The sequence below is a fragment of the Chaetodon trifascialis genome, chromosome 12, assembly GCF_039877785.1.
Source record: "Chaetodon trifascialis isolate fChaTrf1 chromosome 12, fChaTrf1.hap1, whole genome shotgun sequence".
Lineage (NCBI taxonomy): Eukaryota > Metazoa > Chordata > Actinopteri > Chaetodontiformes > Chaetodontidae > Chaetodon > Chaetodon trifascialis.
In genome coordinates this window covers 9,706,038-9,729,456 of record NC_092067.1, presented here as the reverse complement: position 1 = coordinate 9,729,456, position 23,419 = coordinate 9,706,038, and the positions used below count along the sequence as shown (strand labels likewise).

Genomic DNA, 23,419 nt, shown 5'->3' with positions numbered 1-23,419 from the left:
TCTACCTGCTGGACACAATATGTATATTTTTTCACAGCACTGTGTGACTGTCTTCCTCTGCCCTTCTGTAGGAGTGTTTTGAGTCTCTGCTGAGTATCCTTCACTGGAGCTGGACCACCCTGGTTTTGGGTGTGGAGGAGCTGCGAGGCCTGAAGGGCTTCCAGTACACAGCCACCCTACTGGACCTTGAGAGACTGCGCTTTGTTGGCACGTGCTGCCTCCGTCTGCTCAGGGTCTACATCTGTGAGATCTTCCCCATCGCTGGTAGGAGCACACAGAAGTTAACTTCAGTCATGGCAATACAATGGCTCTACATCCTGTTTATACTTCTCTGATATAAAGTAGTAAACATTAAACTGAACTCATATTTAGAGTGCAGCCTCTCATAAGATCTCACATTGTTTTCTCTCTCTGTCTTTGATTTCCAGCCAGCACCAAAGCTGTGGTGGAGGAGTCGAGCAAGCTGGCAGAATGCGTGGGAAAGACACGCAGCCTGCTGAAGAAGATCCTGTCAGAAGGCATGGACAACTGCCTGACCAAGCTGGACAACGACCCCCAGGGCTACTTGTCTCAGCCTTTAACCCTGCTGGAGGCTGTGCTGCAGGAGTGCCACAACACCTTCACTGCCTGCTTCCACTCTTTCTACCCAACCCCAGCTCTGCAGTGGGCCTGCCTCTGTGACCTGCTCAACTGCCTGGACCAGGTCAGTAACAGCAGACCGTCTCATTGTACTTCTGAATGAGTTTCCTAAACAATCTTGCCCTGGAAAATTTCAGAGATTGATTCTTGTCGTCCATGTTTTTTTTAGGACATTGCCGAAGCCAACTTTCGAACATCCAGCAGCCGTCTGCTGGCGGCCGTAATGTCAGCCCTGTGCAACACCTCGGTCAAGTTGACATCCATCCTGCCCATCGCCTACGATGGGGAAGTGCTGTTGCGTTCGCTGGTCAAACAAGTCAGCACAGAGAATGACTCTGCCCTCGCTCACCGCTTCCCCCTGCTGGTGGCTCACATGGAGAAACTAAGCCATGTGAGTTTTTCATGTCATGTACTGTAAATCAGGTCTCCTCACCCCAAAATGGTGGGCATGGGTGCCTCTGGGTGTGGTTGGTGACCCAGGAAATATCTGATGGTTCTAGAACATACTGGCATTTTATCATTGCCATATTCTCATCTAAATACCTAAAAAAACAAGAGTAATACCATACTTTTTCCTGTCTTTTACCCCCATAGACGGAGGAGAACCTCATGGGCATGACCAGTTTCCGAGAGGTACTGGAGAAGATGCTGGTGATCGTGGTTCTCCCGGTGAGGAAGAGTTTGAGGAAAGAGGTGGAGCTGTTCTCTCCACACCTGGTCTCCAACACCTGTGGTCTGCTGGCCTCCATAGTCTCTGAGCTCACCGCCTCTGCCCTCGGCTCTGAGGTAACCGAACTCACGCTCAAACATCCACACAAACACACAGAAGGCATGTATGTGGGACCACAGGACTCATCTTTTCCCAAACCCAGCGTCCTGTCCTTTAAACAGACACGTAATCCTGATTCTTTTTTATTTTAAGAACCTAAGCACAGCTGCCATCTGTAGTGTCTTTTTGCTCACCTCTGTCGTGACTGTACCGGGCATCGATGTTGTCATGTTGTTACCTCTGTCATGTTAATTTTCCAACAGATTGGATCACAGTCGAATCTGCTCCCAATTCTGTCAGAATCATTTTTTTCTTTTTATATTTGCAGATTAGATCTGGTCATTCTTTGTCTTTCCTCCTTCCTCGTGCCACGTACTGTTGTCAAACTGACTTTTCATAGTTACTGCCTGTGCGTGGAACAAGGTGTTTTTGCTGTTGCCAAAAAACAATAACAGAAAAGGTGGAATTGGAATTAGCTGTTGTTTTTTTACGGTATGTTGAGTCATTATGTGGGTGGAATAGATACTTTCACACTCTTCATTTAATTAACATCGCTCTCTGTTCACACGTGTACCCCCGTGTGCTGCAGTCGGGACTTAAAGCTCCCGTTGCCACGGTAACCAGCACTAGACGGCAGCCCTCGCCGCCACTGTTTTTCTCCCCAGTCTGTTGTCAGGGAAACAACTCTTCCTCCCCAGAGCACCTGGATGGGTCCCTCTGCAGTTGTGTCTTGCTCTCTGTAGTCAGCAGGCTGACATAAATAGTAACAGTTTGTATTACTTAACACACCACAAACACGAGATGTTTTTCTTTCAGTTTATTTCAGACAGCGTCTCTTTTAAAGATATTCTGTTTTTGTCTCAAAATAAAATACTTTCTGACCTTCACATTTACGTGACGTCCATCACATGTGCAGCATTGTATGAAATTAAATGCTGTTTTATGTTTATCCTCAATATTGACATAATTAGGCCGAGGATATAGAACATGGTTTTACTGTTTGCTGTAAAACTTTGACAGATTCCTCCTCAAATGTGTTAGTTCTGTGTGGTTATGCAATCAGTTTGAGATGTTTGGCTGCATCTCTTATCGTGTACTTACTTTTCAGGTTGATGGACTGAACTCGCTGCATTCAGTGAAAGCGTCCCCCAACCGGTTCACCAAAACGAGCCAAGGCCGGAGCTGGAACACAGGCAATGGCTCTCCGGATGCCATCTGTCTGACGGTGGACAAGCCAGGTGTTGTGCTGGTGGGCGTCTGTGTCTATGGAGGAGGGGGCATCCATGAGTATGAACTAGAGGTGCTGGCAGATGATGTAAGTGATGATCATTTTTAGCTTTTATTGTATTAGTTTTTATGTGTCTTCCGGTGTCGCTAGAGTTGTTTCCAGCCATTTATTTTTGCACCCTTGTTCCCTCGCCCTTCAGGCACAGACAGAGCACCCAGGAGACTCAGCGCATTCCCACAGATGGACATCTCTAGAGCTGGTGAAGGGCACCTACAGTACTGATGATTCTCCCAGTGATATTTCTGAGATTCGCCTGGACAAGGCTGTGCCACTCAAGGTACATCTAGAGAAATAATGCATGCCAATGACTTTCTGCTGAGATACAGATGTTTGGACATGCTGTAACTATTTTCTAACACTTGTTTGCTGGTTTTGGTTACAGTGCGCATTGTCCCACTAATAAACTTATTGTGTTGCAGGAGGGTGTGAAGTATGCTGTCCGATTGCGAAACTACGGCAGCCGGACAGCTAATGGGGATGGAGGTATGACCACAGTGCAGTGCTCTGATGGCGTGTCCTTCACCTTCAGCACCTGCAGCTTGAGTAGCAATGGGACCAACCAGACCAGAGGACAGATCCCTCAGATTCTCTATTACAGGTAAACACAAAAGAACGTTTGTAATGTCCTGTCTATGAAGTATTTGTTCTTTTTTTTCTGACTTGAGTTGTTCTTGTGGCTGAAGGAGTGAGTATGACGGGGATCTCCAGTCTCAGCTCCTGAGCAAAGCTAATGAGGAGGACAAGAACTGTAGCAGAGCTCTGTCTGTGGTCAGTGCTGTGGTCAGAGCTGCAAAGGACCTGCTTCACAGAGCTTTCGCTGTTGATGGTAAGATAAGATAAGATATAAGTATGACAAACTTGTACCTGTATTACAAAAGCACTGGTAGCTGCTATAGAGCCCCTTATATTAAATTTGGATGGTATGTGTTTAACCTTTGTCCTTTATTGCTTCCAGTGGATGATATTCCTGAGCTACTAAGTTCCTCCAGCCTATTCTCCATGCTCCTGCCCCTTATCCTGGCCTATATCGGCCCTGTGGCTGCATCTGTCCCCAAGGTGAGAGGTCAAACCAGGATAGCAAACCCTTCATCTTGAGTTATTTGTTGTCTCTCCTTGTGCTGAAATGCCTCCTCTTTGCTTATCCAGGCCGCTGTTGAGGTCTTTGGACTTGTTCAGGAGCTGTTACCTGCTGTCTCTGCCCTCAACCAAAAATATGCCCCACCCACCTTCAATCCCAACCAGTCAACAGACAGCACGACTGGCAACCAGCCTGAGCAGGGCCTGTCAGCTTGTACCACCTCCAACCACTACTCAGTAATCGAGAGCGACCACCCTTACAAACAAGCTGGTGTCACACAGTACAGGGTAAGCTATCCTTAGGCATGCTAACTGTTTCGCAACTAACTTACATCTGAAACCGTTAGAGACACACATAATTTAAACTAATGTTGCTCTGTCTCACCCTGCCTTAGGTATCATTCCCAGACTGTGTCCGCTGGACCACCATCGAGTTTGATCCACAGTGTGGCACCGCTCAGCCAGAGGATGTCCTTCGCCTGCTCATCCCCAGCCGCACCCTTCACCTGTCCAGCCTCGGGGGCAAACCTTTGATCCATGATACCATCAACACGTGGACCGAACTCAAGAAATTCTCAGGCTCCACGGGCTGGCCAACCACTGTCCTCGTGCTGCCAGGTAAGAGAGCGAGAGGGAGGGAGTGACGAATGAACAGTGAGGTACGAACAGTGTTGTTTTGACAAGAACAGAGTCACAGTAAAATTCTAATGCATCTCATTCAGTGTGTTAATGTGTTAAATGTGAGCGCTCCAGCAGTATTTATGATGAAATATGTAGTATGATGTAGCAGTGACAGCAGTCTAAACCTAACAGTTATTCTTGCGACCTAGTTGTAGTTCATTGATCTTAATTGTTCCCACATGTGCTTTAATCACAGTCTTAATGATTCTTTACTGAGCCACCTGCCCCAGCAGCCAGCCTTTAGTTTACCAACGATGACCTTCAGAGCTCTGCTCACCTGTCTCTCTTTTCCTCTTGTATTTTTCTGTCCTCTCCGCTTGCAGGAAATGAAATTCTGTTCTCACTGGAAACAGCCTCAGACTACGTGAAAGATGAGAAAGCTTGCTTTTATGGCTTCAAGTGTGTGGCTGTGGGATATGAATTCAACCCTGGTCCTGATGAGGTACAGACAGACAGACAGCCTTCCATCTTTCTGTATTGTGTCTTAGCTGTCATGACTGTGCTGCACTCTGCATGTCATCTTTAAAATGTTAAGTCTGTACATTTCCCAGACGGAAAAAGTGTCGAATGTTACCTTCCTGACATAGCATTATTGACATTTCAGGGTACCATCCTGCTTGAGAAAGAGTTAGCCTACCTGGGCAGTGTGTGTGCTGCAGCTCTGATGAAAAAAGACCTGGCCCTCCCCATAGGTATGGAAACAGCGAATGAGGGATTTCACTGGTGCTGTTATGAATCATGTGCTTTCCTAGTAATTGTATTTAACTGCTGGGAGCAAATTAATGTTGTGTAACATCTTGAGTAAATGATTCATCTGTTACTCCGATCTTTTTATAATTTGAGGTAATGAATTGGAGGAGGATCTTGAGATTCTTGAGGAAGCCTCTCTTCAGGTGAGGCATTCTTAAATTCAGAGATATTCTTTCAGGCTTGTTGTGGTGTCGTGAAAGGGATTTTTTTTTTTTTTTTTAAATCTCTTCATTTTTATTTCCGTTGACCTTATCCAGGTGTGTAAGTCCCACTCAGGGATCCTGGGGAAGGGTCTGGCCTTGTCTCACTCCCCCACCATCCTGGAGGCCCTGGAGGGAAACCTGCCCCTGCACCTTCAAACCAATGAGCACTCGTTCCTTGAGGACTTCATCACCTGCGTACAGAGCTCAAGTGGAGGACGTCTGGCCAGGTCTGTCTCTGCCATTTTTACTTACCTGACAAGAGCAAAATATGAACTGCGCACTTTCCATTTTGAAAGTTGTGTTGGTTGTAAATTTCCCGTTCATTCCCTCATTCTACATGAATAATTTACTACCCTTTGTCTCTCAATTCGTTCTTTTTTCCATCCAGGTGGCTGCAGCCAGACTCCTATGCAGACCCCCAGAAGACATCTCTCATCCTGAACAAAGATGACATACGCTGTGGATGGCCAGCGACTGTGGTTGTACAGACCAAAGACCAGTATGGAGATGTGGTGCATGTTCCAAACATGAAGGTCAGGATGATTGATAAATATTTTATTGAAGTGAAAGTGACAGGTCTCCAGTGTAAAGCACCTCTGATTGTTTCTTCTCTCTTAAATGTCTAGGTGGAGGTGAAGGCTGTTCCTGTTTCACAGAAGAAGTCGATGCAGCCTGAGAATGTGAAGAAGCTGCAGCGGCTACCTGGAAGCTCCTCACCTTCGTCTTCTGGCCCTGATCTAACCTTTGGTGGTTTGCCGATGCCCAAGCTGGAGGCCACATACGAGCCCATGATTGTGAAAGAGGCTCGATACATTGCTATTACCATGATGAAGGTCAGTCTCAGAACTCACTTGTTTACATTAAGAAGGCTGCAGATGCTTCACAAGGGGGAGCCATTTGGTCATTATCAGATCTGCTATGTACCGACCTGTGGCCCCTGTTGGAAATGCAAGCAATGGCAGTTTAGGATGTAGCATTTTTAATAGCTACTGTGCTCTTGCATCACATATTTTACCAATGTAGGTAAAATAGAGTAGTTAAAAGGAAGAATTGCAAAATAAAACTACAGTTTTGATTTAGGGAACATCAAAATGCTTCCTGTTTCTGTAATTGTAACATTGCACTATATTTTGGTAGACCAGTGTTTTCATCATTATCCTCATACTTGTACTCTTTGTCTTTCCCAGGCGTATGAAAACTACTCATTTGAAGAGCTGCGCTTTGCTTCCCCCACCCCAAAGAGGTAAGTGAGGTAATGCAGTAACAAAACGCACCATCCAGTGAGATACAGTCTACTTACTGATCATTTCCCATCCAGACCCAGTGAGAACATGCTGATTCGTGCCAACACGGATGGAACCTACAGCGCCAACTGGACTCCGGGAGCTGTAGGCCTCTACACAATCCACGTCACCATTGATGGCATTGAAATAGGTATGTCATTAGAGCAGCCTGTTGGTCCTCTGAGTTATATACCAAGTAACATAAGATAACGCTGCTGCAACACATTGTAATAGACATGAAAACTTAAAGGCCTTCAGAGAGGACAGTGAACTCCTGTCTTATAATGCTGAGCTGTTAATGGTCTTTTCTTTTAGATGCTGGTTTGGAGGTAGAAGTCAAAGACCCTCCCAAAGGCATGATACCACCTGGCACTCAGATGGTCAAACCAAAGGCTGAACCTCAGCCTAGCAAGGTGAGCATTTTCTTTTGATGAACCGACAGGGGCATAAACATGCACATAAACACACCCATGAACCGCATGCATGCTTTCAGTAGCCCATCAAATACTACTCAACAGAGACCAGAAACAGTTTGTCCTGTTTTGTTTACCTGTCAGTCCTAATTGTAGCTATATCCACTTTAAGCAAACTCTTGGACATGATCAGTGAAACAAGGAGCTCCCTGTAATGTGAAAGTTTTGCGAGTATTGTCCGTCTCGCTAAAGACCTTATACCTTTTTGCAGCTTTTAGCTGTTTTCATCTCTTTGTTTTGGTTTGCTGGTCTGACAAACAAAACAAATGCTGGCCCATAGGAAGCAATGGACACAAAAATTTATTGATTGAAGCTACCTCTGTGTTGCAAGATCATGAAAATCCAATATAAACAAATGAACAAAGGTGCACATTTGGAGAGGCAAAGAGAGGCTTTTACATTTGTGATAAGAAAGAAGACTCCAGTGTGATGTTGCTTTACTTGTTGAACGAGCAAATAACCATGTGCTTGTGAATACATTGCACATAATATCACGTGGTCGTGTTCTGTATTAAGGCTGATTATTGTTAATTTAATCATTTTTCCACTGCATCTTAGCCTTGTCATCTGTTCTTTTTTAAATATGAGTAATAATCCCTCAAAGAAGTCATTGGCAATTACTTCAAATGCTTCAACCCGTGTTGCTAACGACGTACGGCCACTTTCCAAGTTTCCAGGTGGAACTCGCTTGTGCACTTTGGTTCTGAATTTGTGCATCAGTCCACTTACATAGGTGTAGTCTGCATGCAATTGCATGCACCAAACCGTGACCCCCTCTGCGGTGACGGTTCAGCACGAATACTCAAACAGTTACAGCTCTGCTCATAATGCATCAAACTGACATTAGGCATGTTGGGCTAAGCCTCATTTTGTGAAACTTATGATATTTTGATTTGGAATCCTTCATGGAGAAACAAGCAAAAGTCTGTGCTTTAACTCAGCACTGTGTAGATTACTTCAGAATGTGTGTTCCATGGGTTTCCGTGCACCAGTGTAAATGTAGATAGAGAAAGCAAGTGTAAGGCGAACTTCATCCAGCTGGTGCTGCTGAAAATAGAGCTCCTACAACTCCTCATCTTTCGCTGTTTCTCCGCGTGTACTTGGAAGCAGCCTCTGTGTGGGTTAACGCATGCAGTCTCCCACTGTCAACTTGTCCTGCTTCCTCTTCTTTCTCCTCCTGCTGCACTTCTTGTCTTTTTGTTTTTTCTTTCTATTCTTTGCTCCTGCCGCTCACGGTCTCCATCTCCCCTCTGCTTCTCTCAGGTCCGCAAATTTGTGTCCAAGGACAGCGCAGGCCTGCGTGTGCGTAGTCACCCCTCCCTGCAGAGTGAACAGATAGGCATAGTGCATGTCAATGGCACCATCACTTTCATTGACGAGGTAATTGACTCAAGACCAGGTAGAATTATGCTATATGAGTATACTAGCTGGGGCACTATCCACTTTTATTCTATTTCCAGTAAAGACACAATCATAAGCATCGCAATCCTAAACGTTTTTGTCCAGATTAATAGTTGTAAGCAGTTTTGAGTCCTCTTTGATGGCTTCTGTCTTATGTGTTATTACCTCTCTAAATAACTACTTTCTTTCAAAGCTTATGAATTTGTTGCTCTTAGTTTATTTTGCTTCATACTCTTGCAAAGCACTCTGAGGCTACATGAAAGGCTTGAACGCCTGCAGCATAAATCCAAGGGATGTGATGCGTTTAAATCCATTATTAATTACAATCATAGCACTCACAGCTTTGACTCAATGGCTGTGCTGTAATGCAACACACTTTTAGTTTGCCAGTCCTGCACAATACCTACATGCCCACCCTGAAGTAACAGCACTAGTGGCGTTTCCTGTATATCCCACCTGCACTCTGCTGTAACCTCAGTTTACACTCCTCTAATTAGACTTGAGACTTTCCTGCAGCCTCAGAAGTGTTGTGTGTGTGTGTGTGTATGTGTGTGAAGGCGCTGCCCATCCTGTTTCCATAGTAACAGGACGGCATGGCTCTGCTCTGTTGCTTGTTTTCCCCATAGATCCACAATGATGATGGTGTGTGGCTCAGGCTCAATGATGAAACAGTAAAGAAGTATGTTCCCAGCATGAATGGGTACACTGAAGCCTGGTGCCTGTCTTTTAACCAGCACCTGGGCAGGAGCCTACTGGTCCCAGCCGACGTAAGTAGAAGAAGGCCTGCTGAGCAGTGTGTCTCACTTTAATAATGACAGAGGCTCCTGTGCTGTTCATTTGGGGAAAAGCTCAGAAGTCACCTTTGCTGTTGAACAATAATGTTTCTTTCAAGGACTCTAGTGTTTGGCACCCGCTCCCCAAATGTACTTGAAGCATGGTAAATTGAGAACTTCATCAGAGTATAACTGCCGGGGTGTTCTCTTGCATGAAACACCTATTTGAGCAACACTGACTATGAATCTTTCACTAACGCACTGTGCAAAAGAACAGGAGCTGGGAGCGTGCATGCATTAACTCATGTTGAAGACACAAAAGTTTGCCATCATGTGTTTAGTTAGATGCAACACTTGTAAATGCTCACATGCGTAGGTAGTGTGTTTAGTGCATTCAAGTGAACCCCAATGCAGGAATTGACAGACAATGAAAAAGGTAGTAAAGGAGCAATTTCATCCTGTGCTGAAGTTGGTTGGTCTGCACTGTTCAGTCTTCTTTTCCTCATTGCCTCTCACTCACGGTTCATAAACACTCACACACCCAGCATGTGATAATGAAGGGCTCTCTCACATTTTGCTCCATGCCACAAAAACCGCCATAGTATGCAACAGAAGCTAATCGGGAATGTGACCGGGTAGAATTTAAGACGTGAACATTGTCAGTAGCTTTCACAAAGTATCTGAACGATCAGATGTTATCATCCAGGTGGTTTTCTGTCATGAAGCAATCACTGGTCCACAGAAACTTTCCGTGGGAAGTTGTACCTCTATTGCTCTACAATTCCACCTTTGCATTGGGATGCTTTAGGTGCTAGGAGGCTTTCATGTAAGGTCTCTGTCTGAACAGCATGACACACTACATCATCCAAGTGGGGAATTTTTTTGGAAGTTTCTTCTCCGTATGTCTTTCATTTGGTCAGAGATTTGGAAACTGTGGTGTTTGGAGTGAACGTTCAATTATTTTCTGACCCCTGCAAACTGGGTTTTGTATTTTTTTTTGATGCATTTGATCCTGACACTTCCTGTAAAGTGTTCAAACATTTGACTGGCTCTGCCTGTATTCGCTGTTCCTCATGGCCCCCTTTTTATCACTAACTGGCCTGTCCGACACCAGACCGATTCTGTCCTCTCTTCTCCACCTTCTCAAATAACCCGTGGTGCTGGAAAAACCAGAGGAGCCAAGCCAGAAACTTTTTTTTCTTCCAAAAAAATACATGAGCGTCCTCCCCCATCCTGTTTTCTCTCCTCTCTCGAGTCGTCTACTGTTTCTTGACTGTCTCACGATTTGTTGCTCAGAATGTCTTTAACGCTAGCCAAGGAGTCAGGGATATCGGCTTTTTGTCGTGGACCCCCTTAACTATATTCCCGCCACAGGTGAGTTGTATGAAGGAGGGAAAAATAGCTTGATTGCCCCATAGGTTATCTGTTACTCTACTTGTCCTCTTGAACCCCTTGTGACTTTGTAGTCTTCTCACAGTGCTACAATCAGGCATAAGAGGTCGAACCACAGTTGCATGGTTGTTTTGTTTAATTTTGACAATACAGTGACGTATAGTCTGTCAGCGGCTACTGTCCCATAGACTCCTGCAGTGATCACATTTTGGATTTTTTTAAAGTAATTGCTGTTCAAGCTTGTGTGTTGCATGGGGTTGAAGACACTAATGTCCAGTCTGTTGCATGAGGTCTTGTTTGAAAGGCTTGTGATCAATAATCCTGTGTCCTTGTGTGCCATAGCATGCTTCCCTTCAGACTGTGTGAAAATATGTGAACATTCCACTTAATATGAGTTGATCCATGGTCTGTTGGTCATTTAATGACATCGCTGCAGTGTTGAATGGATGTTGAATTCGTATGTTGTATCTACCGCGAGTACCTTGATCTTCCGTTATATTAAAACCTTTGGTGTGTATGTGCACTACATGCATTTTATTTAGTTTTGGAATATAATGTGCTGTTGTTGAGGATGAAATTCTATATAGGTTTTCTGTTACCCATGTCACATGACATCTCCAGCTCTGATTTAAAAAACAAAAGGTACGCTGTTGAAAACATAAATAAAAAGGACTGCAGTAACATGCTAATCCTTTGACATATACTCAGTTGAAAACAGTACAAAGACAATATATTTAACATTTTACCTCATCAGCTTCATTGATATTTGGAAATATCTGCTTATTCTGAATTTGATGCAGCAACACGTTTCAAACAATTTGGGTCAGGAGCGACTAAAGACTGGGAAAGATGTGGAATGCTCCAAAAACACCTGTTTGGAACATTCCACAGGTAAACAGGTTGATTGGTAACAGGTGAGAGTATCATGATTGGAGATGAAAGGGGCATCCTGGAAAGGCTCAGTTGTTCACGAGCAAGGATGGAGAGAGGTTCACCACTTTGTGAACACATGATTGTATGATGGAGATTACTACATGGACTCAGGAACACTTTGTAAAACAGTTTGTTTTGAGATTACTGCATTCTGTGTTTATTTATGTTTTACACAGCGTCCCCACTTTTTTGAAATCGGATTTGTAGTGATCAGCCTGTGGAAGTAGTTTAAAGACAGAATGAATAGTTTGAAGGAAACACACTTATTTGCTTTCTGCAGAGAGTTAGATAAGACTTATACCACTCTCATGTTTGTCCAGTAAATATATAATACCACACACAGCTGCTGGTTAGCTTAGCTTAGCATAAAGACTAGAAACAGGGACCGCTAGTCTGACTGACTTTTGTAATGAAATTCATCTGGAAGGTTCACTAATTCACACATTATATCTGTTTTGTTTGATCCACACAAAACTGAAGTGTGTAAACAGTTAATTTGTCAGAAGCAGTAACAACAAAACTCACAGAACTTAAAGAAGCAGCCAGACAGAAAACATTATCACTCATCACACCCCTGGAAACTGCAAATGGTTGTTTTCATGTTTAGGTTCTTGACTGACTGAGATCGAATGAATAAGATATAACAGTTAGCTGTTTCTAGTCATACCAGCCATATGAGAGTCGTATCAATCGCCTTGTTAAACTCTTGGCAAGAAAGCAAATAATTCCCAAAGTGCCTGTTGCTTTAAGACTTTGAAGACCACACAGCACATGTCCAGGTGTCCCTTGACTTATAAGTGCTTGATATGAGGAAAAAAAACAAGGGTCCATAGCAGAAAAGCCCCTTTCCACCCTGTGACAGTGCTCGCCATGGCTCTTCACTGTAGTATATCTGCTCTTGGTAGTCTGAACCTTGTCTTGTGTTTTTTCCAACCTGTTGTTGTGTTACTGTACTTCGCCTCTAATCCTTGCTCTCACCTCTTGCAGGAGATCAGGGGCCAATCGGAGGAGAACGTAAAGGAGGTGAGCAGCTGCCCTTCCCACGAGGCCCCCATTCGGGTGCAGAACAGGGCAGGGCAGGGCGGCGGCCCGGGGCTTTATAAGGTAGTGAAGACTGGCCCCTCTGGTCACAACATCAGAAGCTGTCCAAACCTTAGGGGTATCCCCATTGGAATGTTAGTACTTGGCAACAAGGTCAAGGCCATAGGCGAGGTACGCACTCACCCCAAATAATGCAATGTGTTTTTTGTGGCAGGATTTGATTAAATCAGTCTGTTTAGATCACGTAATGTAATGTAGCTCTTGTTAGTAGATTTTGGCCTTCATTCTCAGAAGGGATGTAATCTCTCTGTCTAACGGGAATACATCAGGTGCTTCTGGGTGTGGGTGTGTGTCCTGTATCTTTCCGCTCATTGAGGTCTTATCAACTCCTGTGGCTGCAACTTTTTTTGCGTGCTTCCTGACTTACTAATTTCAGTTTTATAAATCCATTGCAGTTTCAGGGTGTCATACTCAGCTGCCTCAAGGCCTCCCAGTGGAAGTTTGATCACTCAATGCTGGAGCCTTTCTGTGCCTTGACTGCATCTTTCTTGCACTTTTAACAGTCCTGTCTATAACTTGGTACCTTGAATTGTCTAAATTTTCTCTGGCTTGGTGATGAATGGAGCCTCCACTCTTTTGGATCTGACCTGTCGTTGGCTGCTGTGGTGTGTCATGCTGTTCAATAGTTTCCTCTCTGAATCTGTACTGGAATGCCTTGTCTGGATCTGAGGGGTGCAGCCTGCACATACTAATACTTCCGTCTATGTCTGTTTTTTCCAAAATGATAATATTTCAGGGAATTGAGAAAAAACAACCTCATGCATTTACCTTTCAATAAGCTACCACTTTCTTATAGTAAGTTTTTTTTTTAATTTTAGCTACATCAGTTTTGTCCCGCAGTGTCTGCTGATACACAAAATCAAATTCATGTGATCTACTGCTGTGGATTTTGTATGTTTCAATCAGATGAATTGAATGTTTGCATGTTAGTGATCTACTGTCGTGGAGTTTGTGTCATGGTTTTGTCTGTGCATTGATAACGTGGATGGACTGCGGTTGATGGCTGTGACTGTTTTTCTGATAGATGAGGGTTGACAGAGTGTGCGAATATGCTGTGTGTATGTGAGAGAGACAGGTTTTCAGGTGTGTGAGTATGGATAAAGAGTGTTATTTGTATATCAGGTGGTCAACTCAGAGGGGACCTGGGTACAGCTGGATAAGAACAGTGTAGTGGAGTTTTGTGAGAGCGATGAAGGAGAGGCCTGGTCACTGGCCAGAGACCGCGGTGGAAATCAGTACCTTCGCCACGATGATGGTAAGCCACGCTCACTGGGGAAAACTTGTAAAGCTCAAGATGTGAAGAATCGTAAGACAACGCCGTTTCATTTGCTCTTCTAGAACAAGCGCTGCTTGAGCAGGGGGCCCAGACCCCACCGCCCAGCCCTTTCTCTGTGCAGGCCTTCAACAGAGCCACAACCTCAAATGGAGCGCAGGGCTTTGACTATGGCATCTCCAACAACAAAGGTGAGGTCAGCTTGGTGTACAGTGGGTTTTAAGAGACAAACACATCTGTAATCTGCATATCACTTTGCTTTAAACATCCACTCTGTGCTGTCCATTTCCTTTTTAAGTCCTCAGGCTCGCCAAAGATAACTGATGTATTCCTCACCTCTGACTTCACTCTGCACCCTGGTCTTGACTATTCCCTGCTCTATCTTAACCCGCACTCTGTTCGACATCTCCACATGCTTTGGAGACTTTCCTCATCAACACGTTACCCTTTTTAGTTGTATAAATGTAGACATTTTCACCATATTTGGTTATACAGTTGCATCACGATAGCAAGTACATTTTCCCTTTTTATTCAAAAAAAGAGGGAATTTCAAATCACTCCACCTCCACAGTTTATAGCAGCGCATTCACAAGGTATGTGTGACCCTGTATTAGTCAGTCAGTGTCTTTAAAATGCACAGATGCCGTCAGCCACTGATCTGTCATCTCTTTTTATTTCTGCATGCTTATTATGTCTACTGTTGTTATTTCATGCCTAACATCTCTGCAATGTCTGGCGTGTGTGTGCGTGTGTGTGTATGTGTGTATGTGTGTGTGCATGGGCCAGTCAATGTGCTTTTGTTCATTTGGACTACTATAGGGTCAGTTTAGTTGGGGCATTGTGGGCTAGCCCATCACCAATAATTGGCCCTGAACACATGTCTGTGATTTCACTCTTCCACCCGTTGTTGCCTTGGATTAACCTCTTAGAAAACATTTGATCATTTCCATAATTGTTGTTTTCTTAAAGATATGCTTGAACACTGAAAACATCACCTGAATGAACTCCATCAGTTCTGCTCCACCGTCAAAGATCGGCTGGCCCCAAATATGTCTGTGTATCTTTCTGCCTGAATATCACGCTGACGCTGTGTCAATTGTCCTTCAAACAGCTTACCTCTTCCTGCTTGAAAAGGGAGGCTGACCTGCTGAGATGCTTAGCCATGCTAATCAAAACCATGGTTATTCAGATGATACAAAGTTTTCTCTCTTGCTATCACAGTCCTTCCTGTCGCTGCGGATAAAGGCTCCATTCACACTTGTTATTTCAAGTTTCTGGCCAGATGTAGTTTTACACTTTATTGGGCGGATCACAAATCTGATTATCCTAACTTTCTTCCTGCTGTGCTGAATGTAAATCTGTTAAGGCCTTACTCCAGTCGGAAAGGTGATGGAAATGCACTCTGTTTGCTATGCAGAATTCTAACAAGCCTTCTGTGTGGCTGCAAACGTTTCTGACGAGAAGAAAGAAGACTAGTTTCATTGTCATTTTAGCTGCATAAGCACAGGCAAGACCCTGTAAGAGCTGCTTGCACAGGCTGCTTATTGATGTGGTGACACCTGGGAGAAGTAAAGTCTCTGTGACGTGGAGAGATGGATGCGTTTTTACTTTTTTAGCATTTGATCTTTTCCCCATCTCCTCTGGAGGTAGACAGATCAATCAGATAGCACTTCTGAACTCTCAGATGCTTCTTGGTTGCATTTTGGTTGATTTTTTTTTTGTCACCAGATGACTGATCTGCTCCCAAATGCATAAATTTAAGTATTAGAAGGATAAACACGTGTCCTGCAGAGTAACCACTCTAAACAGTGTGCTACCACGAGCATGTTGGATGTTTGTGCAAGCCATTTGGAGGCTGCAGGCCTTTGCAGGACAATGTGGTCGCCCCTGCTGAACCTCCTAATGGAAGGTTTGGATCTCTAGCCACCTGTGTGATGGATCCATCATGCTGTGAGGCAGCATTACAAATGGATCTTCTTCAGACTGGTCAGCTTGATATGGCGGCCTGCGCCAAAAGCTCTTTGAGCAAGTTGGAGAACAACCTCATTGACAGGTCTCTCAGGGTGCAATGTTCAGTCAGGTGGTTGATTTCCCCATCTCAGCTTCACTGAAGCAGCCATTTCTGGCTCTAACAACTGATGAAATGGCAACAAATATAAACTCCAGACTTCAAAATGTCTCCTCAGAAACCTGCATTGCAGGTTTTCTAGAGTCTGCGCTCAAAAACTACATAGTGACTGTGTTTTGTATCTGGTTGTGTTGAATAGAGCTGTGACGATCCTTCAGTTAACTATTACATTAATCGATAACGTCAGCTCGGGTTTTGGGAAAAACAGAGCGATGTTTTTCACCATTTTCTAGCGTTCTATAGACCAAACAACTCATTGATCAATCGGGTCAACAGTGGGAGACTTTTGAATGATTACTGATGCAGTGTCAGCTCAATACACAATATTTCTGGTGAGGACACACAGGCCTGTGAAGAGCCCCCTCTGCCCCACCCTCTCCTGTATACATCCTTTCCCCAAATAGAGCTGTGAAATGGGAGGAGCCGCTGGTTCTGGAAGTATTTTTCAACACCCCATTTGAAAGTTTTATGCTGATGATATTATGAAATTGCCACTGCTTTGCGACATACAACAGAAAAAAAATCCTTTAAACTGCTTTTTAATTTGATTAAAACAAAATCAAAAATGCTACCCTGCGCTAAGCCGTCAGCCTATTTAAATGACATGTGAACCTCTGACTGTAGATCATTATTTGAAATTAAATTGCGTGTTTTTGGCTGTTACAGCAGCTTGTCCTGTGTTCTCCTTTGAGAGACAATCAGACACCAAAAGCGAGAAACCACAGCACATTAAATGGCACGTCTAAACTGCCCTACAAATATCACTTCAGTCTGCGGTGTTCCTTACTCTTCAGTACCACCAGCAGTTTGTTTCCTTTGCGACACTCAGCTGCTGTCAGTGACGTGATGCTCCGCTCCAGCTGATATTTCCCCAAAGTCCTTTTTTTTCCCCCAATTTTAATAATAAAAACGATTAGCAATAAATAAATAAAAATACATTGACATAATTTTTGTATCTAACGAATATGTGATTGTAAATAGTGCAGTGCCCCTGAGCTGCAGCTGGCATTGCTCTGGAGAGGAAGCCAGTCAGAGCTGTAACCAGTCTTCTAGCATCGTCTATACAGACTTTAACTTCTGGGACCCCGGTAGCTCAAAATCACTCCTCCCATTTCGTGCATCTGTTGCATTGTGGGAGATGACTGTATGACTGAGAATAAACTCTTAATGATCCTTACCCCCTTTAGAAACCTCAAGCCATAGCATAAGCTCTAGTTTTTCCCCATCCTCTGTCTCCATGTTTGCAGGTGACCGGTTGAGTGCCATACTGAATTCCATTCAGTCTGGGCCCTTCCTCTCAGCAGCTCCCTCCTCCTCCGTATTTGAGCAAGCCGCCCAACCTCCCTCCTCCTCCTCCCTTGTCCACAGCCCATTTGTGTTTGGACAATCCCCCTCCCAACTGTCTCAGCCACAACCACAGCTTCTGAGTAAGTCTGTCCTGCTTTCTGACAGCGCTTGCTTGCACAGGTGTTGATCCTTTTCCTCCCAGCTTTTTGTTTTCCTGATTTGTTCTTGTTCTGATTTGTTAGGATTTTCTGGGGAGGGCAGGAGCGATGTGTGACACATAACAGTGCAGTTATGTTTTACAGTGCAGAAATATCCTTAACAAGCCAACGTGTCTATTATTCAATGTTTAAATCTTGTTTCCAAAAAACAAATCGAGTGACACCATCAACAGGTATTTTCAATTGTTTTTGAAAACAAGATTTCAAACTTAAATACTAGACTAAACATCTTGTTAAAAGGTATATTTTTGCCATGTGCTAAGCTAAGCTAAGCTAAGCTAATAAGCTGAGTTGCTTATTTTTCTGCTTGCTCTCTCGCTAAGTCGGCTTTTTCTTCTGTTCCTCATCGCCTTCCTTGCTGCTTTCACTTCAGATCTGCATTTTTCCATCCTTTATTAACAACTTGTTTCATTTTCTGACTCAACCAGCCCAGAGCTTCACTGCAGATATAAACAACAGCAGTCTAAATAGCTTTGAGTCTACAAAACTAGAATTTTCAGCCCCGTCACAATATTACATATAACACCCACTAATAGCTTGTACTTCAAATACAAAATACTACAATTTAAGATGATCTTCGACCAGGATCCAGAATATCTGTTTGTACCTTTCAGCCTGTATAGCTTTCCTTCTTCCTGTTGGTCTTTTCCTCTCTGTTGCTACTTTCTCTCTACTTGTGGTAATCTTTTTTTTTTTTGTATGTGGTTGTCTATTTCTCGCGGAGCCCAGGATTGGTCTTGGAGAAAGGGGGAAAAAAAAACCCCTCAATTGTGTGTGTAAAATAACAATTTGTGCTCTCAATCTAGCATACAGGAATTTTTCACCTTCTTGCCGTCAGCCTTGTTGTCCTTCACACTCACTGTGGATCGCTGGGATCTCTTGGCTGTTAAAAACAATACTGTGTTATCATTGAGAAATTTTGAACCTAGTTTACAGGATAAGAGGCTGTTTTGCCATAAACACTTCGATGATAATGAGGATTCTTGGAGTGTTTCATCAATGTTTTCTTGTTCATCTTCTTCAAACTTCCAGCTGATTGTATGCAGCCCGCCAAAGTCTGCTGCCCTACACAAGAACAGTAATATTAGATTGAGAGCACAAACTGCTAGATAATGCAAGCAACACCTCCAGGGCTCTGTAATTTCTCTTTTCCTCTTATGTAACTGTTTCTCTCTTCATGTCTATCAGTTTCTCTACATCTTTGTCAATCTTCCCATCACTTTAACGTGTTGTCCTTTTTGCCTTTTTCTATTTCAAGTTCTTGACTTGACCCCATTGCCTCTTTATGCTTTCTTCCTTTCTCTCTGCGGTGGCCCCCTTGCATTCCATGCCCTGTTCGTTTACCTGCTCCACTGTTTTCCGCTGTAGACGGTTCATCACGCAGCCTTGCTTCTCGCGAGCGTGTGCACAAAAGCAGTGTGTCCGTGGCTGGGCATGGTACTGCTCTCTCATCTGTCGCTCTAAGGCAAAAGGGTGGGTAATCACAGCATGCATGCCTCCCACCGACTCAACAGAGGGTGGGTAGCAGTTCAGTAAAAAACACAGTCTGCTCTGTGAGGAACGAAGGGTTTGATATGTTAGCGTGTGAAAAATATTTTGGTTAGTTTCAACTTTAGAAACTGTGGCCCTAAAGTATGACATGGCTAAACACAAAATTCTAATAAAGAGGAAAAACTGAAGTGGCGTAAGAAACATGTGAATATTAGTTTAAAGTTGCATTTAAGAATATGTGGACCTTGAAATCTATTAGGTCGCAGGGTGTTTTTCGTTACTGCCGCATGGCATATTAAAGTTTCCACTCCTAAGTTATCACTCAGGCTAGATCCAATCAGGAGAGGTCCCAGGACTGGGCTGGAATCCAACTTTCATCAGCTTTTCCATGGTCCACAAGCCATCTTCATCCATATCAGAGTTTGTCTGCTACAGTAATAGAGAGACAAAGCTGTGGGAGAAACAACCAGCTACTGTAGTAAAGTAAAAGCTTTTCATAAAACATCACTCACTGTTGTCATTTGATTTAAAAGGTATAACATCTTTCACTTTTGAGGCTTACATCGTCTGTCTTTCTGCTCTTCATTTCATTTTCAACATTACTTTCTTTTTCACTCAGGTCTTGAGCGTTGTGCTTAGAGTTAAATTGTTACACTCTCAGCAATGATTTAGTCCTCTTTTGTAGTGTAACTGTGTTTGAATTATTAACATTTAGGTGAGCGAGGGAACCTGATGCCCGGTGCACGCCCGATGTCCCCCGCCTCCAAACACCGCCAGGAGAATCGCTCGCCCAAGCAGGAGAGTCGCGGAAGCCGCTCATTGGAACAGAGCAGGATCAAGACAGGGGAGGGCGGACTCTCAGCCAGTGAGGCCCTCATCCTGCGGTCAGACACGGCCAAACTGAGGTCTGACTCTCACAGCCGCTCTCACTCGCCCAATCACAACACTCTGCAGGCCCTAAAGGCGGATGGGAGAACCCCGGGACTTCGAGCTGAGTCCCCGAACCCTGGCTCTCGCTCCTCCTCCCCGAAACAAAAAGGCTCCTCCTCTGGCAGGTCGAGTCCCTCTAGCACCTCCTCCTCCCAGCACTCCTCTACAACCCACCATGACAAGAACCTCCCTCCTAAAGTTAGCCCTTCCTCCAAAGCCCGGCTGGACCCTCCCAGAGAGAGGTCCAAATCAGATTCGTACACTTTGGACCCAGACACACTTAGAAAGAAGAAGATTCCACTCACAGAGCCACTTAGGGGCAGGTCCACCTCTCCCAAACCTAAACTGTCTCCAAAAGATCCAAACAAAGGAGTCATCAGTAATGCAGAGAACCGTGTTCCTTCTCCTCATGTGACCCAGGAGAACCTCCACAGTGAAGTGGTGGAGGTGTGCACCTCCAGTGCACTCCTCTCCAACGAAGATGCCAATGATGAGAATGCTGAGGTCCGTAATGCTGAGGAGGGATCATGCAAGGTGCACTTTAGCATTGGCAAAGCTCCTGTCAAAGAGGAAATAGAGAGCCGCTCTTCACCCAAAGTCAGTCGCAAAACCTCCAGTCGACACACGCGCCCTAAGAAGGACAAATCTGGGCCTCTGTTTAAAGGTGAGAGTACATCAAGGGTCACAGAGCCTGCCAAACAGGCCATGTCACCCTCTGTGGCTGAATGTGCGCGAGCAGTCTTTGCAGCATTCCTGTGGCATGAGGGTATTGTCCACGATGCCATGGCCTGCTCTTCCTTCCTCAAGTTCAACCCAGACTTAACCAAAGAGCATGCCCCCATCCGCAGCTCCCTGGGAGGACAGGGTGCTGAGGAGAAGGAGAGCAAGTTAAAGAACCGCCACTCCTTAGAGATTTCCTCTGCACTCAACATGTTTAATATTGCTCCACATGGGCCAGACATCTCCAAAATGGGAAGCATCAACAAAAATAAGGTGCTGTCCATGCTGAAAGAGCCTCCACTGCCAGAGAAGTGTGAGGACGGCAAAGGAGATGCCATTTCCTATGAGACAACTTCTCATCCCTCTATGAGGGCAAAGTCAATCTTACCGTTAACGTTACAACATCTGGTGGCATTCTGGGAGGACATCTCTATGGCCACCATCAAGGCAGCCACTCAGAACATGATCTTCCCCAGCCCTGGATCCAGTGCCATCCTGAAAAAGAAGGAGCATGAGAAAGACAGTAAAAAGTCAAAGAAGGAGAAGAAGAAAAGGGAGAAGGCAGAGGTGCGCCCAAGAGGCAACCTGTTTGGGGAGATGGCACAGCTCGCCATGGGTGGACCGGAGAAAGACACCATCTGTGAGCTGTGCGGGGAATCTCACCCTTACCCTGTCACCTACCATATGAGACAGGCTCACCCAGGTAAGAACACAGGGGGGTTCTGGTTAGAGTTTAGTTGTAATTTTTAATGAAGGTGCAAGTCTTTCAAATAGCCTCTTTGTATGTCACCTTCACAAAACTGTTTGACTTAGAGTTTGTATCAAAATGTACTTTAACGTCGCTCCTTGGTGTTCTCGTGGCAGGCTGTGGACGCTATGCCGGAGGCCAGGGCTACAACAGCATTGGCCACTTCTGTGGTGGTTGGGCTGGGAACTGTGGAGATGGAGGCATAGGAGGCAGCACCTGGTACCTGGTGTGTGATCGCTGTCGGGAAAAATACCTGAGAGAGAAACAGACTGCTGCTAGGGAAAAGGTAGCCTGCTGCTGCAAGGCTTTAGAGCTGGAATGTGTGTCCATGAAGCATTGTCAGCTTTTTACATCGTACTGACTTCTTGAATCAAAACCGGTCTGCATGTTCTTTGCCAGGTGAAGCAATCCAGGAAGAAACCTCTACAGGTGAAGACTCCAAGGGCACTGCCCACTATGGAGGCCCACCAGGTGATTCGGGCAAACGCTTTGTTCCTGCTGTCCCTCAGCAGTGCTGCAGAGCCCAGCATGCTGTGCCACCACCCTCCCCGGCCCCTGCACTCCCAGCTGCTTCCCAGCCTCAAGGAGGGCGTGTCGGACGAACTCCCCAATAAAATGGGCTGCCTCTACCTTCAGACACTAGCTAGGTAGCTAACAGCTCAGTAAATAACAGGTTATCGTTTATAGAGCAGAAAACCTAACAGTACCGTGTGCTTGTTTAATGATTTGAGTCTCTACTCTCATCCCTCAGGCAACACACTGAGAACTTCGGAGCCTACCAAGATGATAACCTCTTCCAAGATGAGATGAGGTATTTGCGCTCGACATCTGTTCCTGCGCCCTACATTTCGGTCACCCCTGACGCCTGCCCCAATGTGTTTGAGGAACCAGAGAGCAACATGAAATCGATGCCCCCCAGGTTTTTAGCTACTTCCAATTTTCCTTATTAGCCAAAACATTTCTATGTTTGTTGTACACATTTGCTTGCACTTTATTTAAACTCTGAATGGTTGGTATCCATCTGCTCTCTTTTAGTCTTGAGACCAGTCCAATCACAGACAGTGACACGGCGAAGCGTACAGTGTTTCAGAGGTCTTACTCGGTCGTAGCATCTGAGTATGACAAGCAGCACTCACCCTCTCCAGCCCGGGTCAAAGCTGTGCCCAGACGCAGGGTTCATAGTGGTGATGCAGGTAATAACACGTAATCATCTGAAAAGTGATGACTGATACGCAAGGCAAAGTGATGCATCATCTGTAACATCAACCTGTTCCTCCATACAGAGGTGGGATCATCCCTGTTACGGCACCCATCTCCTGAGCTGTCGAGGCTGATCTCAGCCCACGGCTCCCTCAGTAAGGGGGAGAGGAACTTCCAGTGGCCTGTCCTGGCTTTTGTTATTCAGCACCACGACCTGGAGGGCCTGGAGGTGGCCATGAGGCATGCACTGAGGAAGTCTGCCTGCAGGGTGTTTGCCATGGAGGTACAGATGTTGAAATATCTCTCTGAACCTCAGAACTTGCATGAATTATTACTACTTATATTGTGTGACTTGGGGTTAAAGGCATTTAGTTGGTTTGATATTGATAGTTAAACAATTCAATACTTAATTAAATGACTACTGACTCATGATTTTTTCTTGATGTCACTGTCAGGCATTCAACTGGCTGCTGTGCAATGTGATCCAGACCACCTCCCTGCACGACATCCTTTGGCATTTTGTAGCATCTCTCACCCCGTCACCATTTGAACCAGAGGACGAGGAAGATGATGAGAACAAGGGCAACAAAGAAATTGTGGAACAGGTAATGAGTGGCTAAATGTCCGACAACATACAGCGTAACCTTTGCTTTGTTGTTGC

General features: G+C 44.8%; 1 protein-coding gene across 12 annotated transcripts in view; it reads left to right on the top strand.

Moving 5' to 3' along the window:
• Positions 1-23,419, top strand: part of mycbp2 (MYC binding protein 2) — a 57,005-nt gene that overhangs the window by 25,713 nt on the left and 7,873 nt on the right. For 4 of the 12 annotated variants that reach the window (XM_070975913.1, XM_070975908.1, XM_070975910.1 and 1 more), the window contains 34 exons: positions 72-264; positions 429-703; positions 809-1,030; positions 1,234-1,425; positions 2,517-2,723; positions 2,836-2,973; positions 3,116-3,294; positions 3,380-3,522; positions 3,652-3,752; positions 3,843-4,061; positions 4,169-4,391; positions 4,778-4,896; positions 5,059-5,146; positions 5,298-5,347; positions 5,462-5,634; positions 5,796-5,940; positions 6,034-6,240; positions 6,595-6,650; positions 6,726-6,841; positions 7,006-7,103; positions 8,427-8,543; positions 9,191-9,331; positions 10,634-10,711; positions 12,650-12,874; positions 13,886-14,018; positions 14,102-14,227; positions 17,412-17,591; positions 19,876-21,513; positions 21,675-21,844; positions 21,958-22,205; positions 22,310-22,477; positions 22,594-22,751; positions 22,842-23,041; positions 23,214-23,363. In XM_070975913.1, coding sequence (XP_070832014.1) covers positions 72-264; positions 429-703; positions 809-1,030; positions 1,234-1,425; positions 2,517-2,723; positions 2,836-2,973; positions 3,116-3,294; positions 3,380-3,522; positions 3,652-3,752; positions 3,843-4,061; positions 4,169-4,391; positions 4,778-4,896; positions 5,059-5,146; positions 5,298-5,347; positions 5,462-5,634; positions 5,796-5,940; positions 6,034-6,240; positions 6,595-6,650; positions 6,726-6,841; positions 7,006-7,103; positions 8,427-8,543; positions 9,191-9,331; positions 10,634-10,711; positions 12,650-12,874; positions 13,886-14,018; positions 14,102-14,227; positions 17,412-17,591; positions 19,876-21,513; positions 21,675-21,844; positions 21,958-22,205; positions 22,310-22,477; positions 22,594-22,751; positions 22,842-23,041; positions 23,214-23,363 — 6,876 coding nt within the window. Of the gene's footprint in view, positions 1-71; positions 265-428; positions 704-808; positions 1,031-1,233; positions 1,426-2,516; positions 2,724-2,835; positions 2,974-3,115; positions 3,295-3,379; positions 3,523-3,651; positions 3,753-3,842; positions 4,062-4,168; positions 4,392-4,777; positions 4,897-5,058; positions 5,147-5,297; positions 5,348-5,461; positions 5,635-5,795; positions 5,941-6,033; positions 6,241-6,594; positions 6,651-6,725; positions 6,842-7,005; positions 7,104-8,426; positions 8,544-9,190; positions 9,332-10,633; positions 10,712-12,649; positions 12,875-13,885; positions 14,019-14,101; positions 14,233-17,411; positions 17,592-19,875; positions 21,514-21,674; positions 21,845-21,957; positions 22,206-22,309; positions 22,478-22,593; positions 22,752-22,841; positions 23,042-23,213; positions 23,364-23,419 lie in introns of all 12 variants that reach the window. The other 8 variants (XM_070975915.1, XM_070975911.1, XM_070975916.1 and 5 more) reach the window with 8 other exon arrangements.